Below are 5,810 nucleotides of genomic sequence, written 5' to 3'. Positions count from 1 at the left end.
AAAAAAAAAAAAAAAAAAAAAAAAGTTTGGCTCTGAGATTGAGAGCTCTCTTCTCCCCTAATGGATTCAGTAAAATGCAGACTTTTAACAATCATCTGTCTAATTTGAGATTTGAGATCATCAAATTCTGTCTAAATATTTTGTTTTAACTTCTAAGCTCATTATGTTTTCTTTGTGTTAACTTGTATTAAAATCTGTCAGCTATGACTGGTCTCATAAGCACAGTCAGCGGACCAGAATAAGTTAATTATTTACTTGTGTCACTAGTGCTCTTCATCTAATGAAATGCACAGCTGTGTTAGATCTGCAGTTGGATGTGTAGCTTCCATTGTTCTGCAAGTCAGCAGAGGGTAGAAGCCGCAATGATGGAGAGCCCTCAGTTCTTTCTGCTGTTCTGGCTTTCTGTGTCGATTTCATGGATCTTTTATCATTCACTTTCACACAAAACAAACAACACAGGGCTGTCTGCTATGGGAACCATCTTGGCATATAAAAGGGTTTCAGGGCCTAAAGTAATTTTAAGTTAGCTAAGATTTAATTTTTGGCTTACAGGTGCCCTTGATTCAGATGTGGCCAATGCAGTTCCTCTACTGGAATGAAAAAAATCTGAAAGTTACTTATATGTAGTTTTAAGTGCAATGTCAGAAAAGTGCTAGTTAGAAAATAACTTCCCCAAAAGGAAGTTCTATGCTAAATATTAATCAGATTTCAAGCAGAGTTATTAGAAATTCGGATTTTAGGGGAAAGAGCATTGCTTTCATTTTAAAGTTACATTTGCTGGAATTAACCTGTTGGCTAAAATTGAGAATGGAAAATGCAAATCATCCCTCTCCTTACCCCCCTCCAGTATAAGTATGCCATGCTTCCTCCTTGGGTTTGGTACCTCCTGCCCCTCACTCCACCTTCTCTTCTCGGAGGGTAAACAAGCAGCTTCCTCCTTCGCAGCCGCAGGCATCCATCCCCTGTAAACTGCTGGAGGGGTGCTGAAGTTTTTCTTTGGTTTGTTTTTAAGAGATGTAGCTGAACCCTCCAAAATGGCGTTCTCACCCAGCCACATCCCACCGCTGGCCTCTTAAGATTTGCTATTTTTAACTTTTTGTTCACTGCCAAACAGTGTTGTTATCTGTGCACCTAGATTTACAATTTCATCTCTTTCAGAGTAGATTTCCTAGTAGCCCTAGTGTTTTGTCAGATAATTTCAGTGTGGACAAGATGGATTTTCAGAGGGAAGAGATGAGGGTCACACGCTGTGCTTGATTTAAATTCTAACGTGTTGTAGCTGAATTCGAAATAAAGCGAACTGAATGTTTCTGCTCTTCGTGTAGGAAAGCATACTTTCTTCATAACAAACAATGCAATTTCAACCAAAAAGCCAGTTAAACTACCTACATACATTGGAATTCAAATCCATAAACCTAATTGCCATATTGTTGGCAACCACTAGAAATCAGAGTATTAATAACCAATGTTAAATAGGCAAATGGCGTTCTTTTTCTTCCAACATCACCAAACTTTTATTTTAAAATAGTGTAAGTGCATATGTAGAAATCAAACTGAACAATGAAAAGTTTCTTTGAGAGCAATTTCTATTGAATAGGTACAGATAATTTATATACACAGGAGAAGGAATTTTATCTAATTAAGTATAAAAGCATTTTTTGGGTCCAATGCCATTGAATAATAGTTTTTCAATTCTAGATTATATAGATTGTGGTTAACAATCTAAATTATACTCCTATTCCTCCTACCAAGAAAAGGATGTAAGAGGAATTACCAAGTATGTAATCAAAAAAATTTCCTACAAGTTAGAATACTGTTAAAGGAGTAATAAAGTACAGTTAATTTAAGAGTCTATTAGTGGTGTGTGGAGTTGGTAGGTTTTTGTTTTGTCCTGTTTTCATTCTTAGGATACATTTATAATTTTAGTCTTTTCTTCCAAGAATATTTCGTTATTTAATTTTATTGTTCAACTTTACAACTTCAATCAAAGATCACTTTTGTAATGTGTCATAAGCTATAGGAATTAAAATTCTTTAGGCCAGTTTAGACTCAGCCAGGGAAGCCTGGCAGAAATCAGCCAACCAGCCAGCACTCTGCAGCCAATAGGCAGTCCCATCAGCACGCCAGCCACGCACGAGTACTTCTTGTCACAGGTTTTTAAAACCATAATTTAAACACACCCCTCATTCAATCAGTTCTGTGTTTGGTGGTCAGAGAACTTGGATTCCTGTGATTTGAGTGCAATGTGTAGCAAGTCATGGACAAGATGACAAGGAGTGAAATCGCTGCTGACTTGAAGTTTCAGGGATGTTGACGGGGCTAGGACCCAGTGAAGTCGCTGCTCTTCCATCTCGGTGGCACGAGAGGTTGGGTGAGCTGCCTGACAGCACCATTGAGTGTCGCGCCAGCAGGCCAGGCCACAGCTGCACTGCCTTTCTGTAAGGACAGCCATTTTTGAACTATTCATCTAGCGGGATTATTGGAAATTGCTTTTGTTACTCTTGATAGAGACCATGGGGCAGGTTTGAGAGTAGTAAAAATAGAGATGGCGGCAGGGAGGGCCCAGTTAACTACTGTATTCTTCCTTTCTGCCAGTTTGCTTTACGTGGCATGAAATCTTCTCTTCCCCCAGGTGTCTGCGGTTTGATCGTCCCTCAGGAAGACATGCCGTTTTGTGACTCTGGCATCTGTCCGGACATCATCATGAACCCTCACGGCTTCCCATCACGAATGACGGTCAGGATGGTTTCAGAGGCACTGCTCTTAAGGAAGAAAGCTGGCAGTTGGTTTGCAGTTAGTGGTTGTGAGGGGACCTGAAACTGATATTTAGAAGGGCCCTTTGACCCCTCGTCAGATAACTAGGTTCTCAGCTCCTGACAGTGCTGGACGACTCTCCTCTGCAGAGCGAATGTGGAGCAAGTTTGCCCTTCCTATTGAGAGCAGTCTTCTGGGTGGCAAACTTACCCCTCAAAAAAGAGAGCCCTTTGTATTGAACCTAATGCATCTTCCTTTCTATGGTTATTGTTTGATAATCCTGGCTCCAGCACTTATTGGCTATATGACTTGGGGAAGTTGCTTAACCTCTGTGTACTTCAGTTTCCTCATAGGTAAAGTCAGGGAAATAATAGTACTTATCTCCTAGCAGTTTGGGAGGCATAAACTTAGATCACACATGTCAAGCTTTTCTAACAGTCAGTCACACAGTAGGAGAGAGAGAAATATTTGCTATTAATTTATCACTCTTATTAATAGTAGTAGGTTCATAATTCTTTAGGGAAATAGGCCAGAGCTAAATAAACAGACAGGATTTCTATACCACAGGAAGGTACTCACTTAATTTGTTCACATCCCACAGGTGGGAAAGTTAATTGAGCTGTTGGCGGGCAAGGCAGGCGTGTTAGATGGCAGATTCCACTACGGCACCGCCTTTGGAGGTAGTAAAGTGAAGGATGTGTGTGAAGACCTCGTTCGCCATGGTTATAACTACTTGGGGAAAGACTATGTTACATCTGGCATCACAGGGTAAGTGTGTGTTTAGGTGTTTTAAAGTCACAGTATGACTGGTGTTGTTCAGTGCTTAGCGTGATGGCCCCGAGCACCGAAGGGTGGCAGGTTTGATTCCAGTCAAGAGCACGTACCTGAATTGCAGGTTCGATCCCTGGCCCAGTTCAGGTGTATGTGGGAGTCAACCAATTGATGTGTCTCTTTGACATTGATGTTTCTGTCTCTCTCTCTCTCTGTCTTTTTCTCCTTCCCTCCTTTCCACTCTCTCTAAAAATTCAAAGGAAAAAATATCTTCTGGTGAGGATTAACAAAATAAAAAAGTATGATTTTATTAGAAGCAAGAGCCCTTAAGACAGTGGTTCTCAGCCTTGGCTGCACATTAGAATCACCTGGGAATCTTTGTAAAATCCTGATTTCTGGGCCTCATCCTCCGGAAATTCTGTTTCTTTGTTATGGGGTAGGGCCACCACATGAGTAACAAAGAAACAGAATTTCCGGAGGATGAGGCCCAGAAATCAGGATTTTAAAAAGATTCCCAGGTGATTCTAAGCGCAGCCAAGGTTGAGAACCACTGCCTTAAGATAATCAAGTTTACTCCTTTAAGAAATCTGATATAAGAAAATCCAGATTTATGATGGTAGTGTTAGCTAACGCTATGGTTGTAATCATTTTGCAATATATAAATGTATCAAATCAACATGTTATACACCTTAAACTTGCATAATGTCTTATGTCAATTATATCTCAATAAAACAGGGATGGGGAAAAAAGAAAATCCAAACTTAGAAAACTGATAAATTAAGAAGGGTTGTTTTACTGGTGGGGCTATTCTTTAAAATATAGAAAACATAATTTACCAAAATAGGATTTCTACACAACTTTAAGTAACAAGTCAGTTATATATAATGTAAAATAATTCTTTAGTTGTTGAACTTGCTCTCTATTTATACGATAAATATCAGATAATTAGTGCTCTGTCAGAGGCCTGAGGCCTTAACTTTGCAATCCACAGACTAAAGGCATGTTAAATACCGAGCATGAGCTAGGTGCTAAGTTTATAACAGTGAGCAAAATAGGCATGGTCCCTGACCTAAGGAGCTGACTGTTAAGATTTGTTATTAGACATCTATAATAATAAAAGCATAATATGCTAATTAGGCCGGACAGCCGAACGACCTTCTAGACCAGCCATGGGCAAACTATGGCCCGCGGGTTGAATCCGGCCCGTTCGGCTGTTCTATCCAGCCCACGGGGCCCAAAGAGCGGAGGGTTCTCCTGCTCTCCCCGCAGCTCCTTCACCAGCAGCAGTGTTAACATGGCAACGTCGGGAAACACGGCCGCAGCTCCTTCTTCTGAGTCCAGTTTAAGAACCCATTGTGGCCCTCGAGTCAAAAAGTTTGCCCACCCCGGTTCTAGACAAAGCTGGGGCTGCGGGGCCCAAGACAAGCCACTGAGGCAAGCTGCTGCGGCTGCGAGGACCAAGCCCCTTGCACGAATTTTGTGCATCGGGCCTCTAGTTAAAAAATAACAGATAAAAGTTAACTTCTCTGCAGGGCCTACCCTGACTACTTAATTTAAAACTACAATCCTGTGTTGCCTATTTCTGGCTTTATTTTTCTCTGTAGGATTCATCATTATCAAATATACTAGAGGCCCAATGCACAAAATTCATGCAAGGGGCTCAGCCTTCACAGCCGCGGCAGCTTACCTCGCAGCCCCGCCCACTGGTTGTTCTGGAAGGTTGTTCTGCCATCCGGTCTAATTAGCATATTAGCTCTTTATTATATAGGACTAGAGACCCAGTGCATGGATTCATGCACCAGTGGGGTCCCTCAGCCTGGCTTGCACCCTCTCGCAATCCGGGACCCCTCAAGGGATGTCGGATAGCCGGTGCAGGCCCAATCCAGACGGGAGGGAGCCTAATACTGTGTTTTGAACATCTGTCCCCTGGTGGTCAGTGTGCATCATAGCGACCGGTTGACCAGTCGACTGATTGTTTGATCGCTTAGGCTTTTATCTATATAGATTATCCTAAATAATAGAGAGGTAATGAGAGGTAATACATAAATTGACCATCACACCCTTGCACAAGATGGCCCGCCCCCATATGGGCACAAGATGGCCAGCAGGGGAGGTCAGTTGTGTGCGATCAGGCCAGCAGTGGAGGGCAGTTAGGGGCGACCAGGCCAGCAGGGGAGGGCAGTTGGGGGTGACCGGGCCTGCAAGGGAGGGAGGGCAGTTGGGGGGGACTGGGCCTGCAGGGGAGGACAGTTCGGGGTGACCGGGCCAGTAGGGGAGGCCAGTAA

The 5,810-nt window shown here is 42.5% G+C and overlaps 1 protein-coding gene across 1 annotated transcript in view; it reads left to right on the top strand.

The window, feature by feature from the left end:
- The window catches only part of POLR3B (polymerase (RNA) III (DNA directed) polypeptide B), a 103,890-nt gene that overhangs the window by 84,581 nt on the left and 13,499 nt on the right, over positions 1-5,810 (top strand). Inside the window, exons 24-25 of the mRNA XM_006769338.2 lie at positions 2,633-2,736; positions 3,356-3,522. Of these exons, the coding sequence (XP_006769401.1) occupies positions 2,633-2,736; positions 3,356-3,522 (271 nt within the window). The remainder of the gene's footprint in view (positions 1-2,632; positions 2,737-3,355; positions 3,523-5,810) is intronic.

Source organism: Myotis davidii, unplaced genomic scaffold, assembly GCF_000327345.1.
Source record: "Myotis davidii unplaced genomic scaffold, ASM32734v1 scaffold120, whole genome shotgun sequence".
Classification (NCBI taxonomy): domain Eukaryota; kingdom Metazoa; phylum Chordata; class Mammalia; order Chiroptera; family Vespertilionidae; genus Myotis; species Myotis davidii.
Note: the sequence above shows the minus strand (reverse complement) of the source record. Positions and strands in the feature narration are given on the sequence as shown.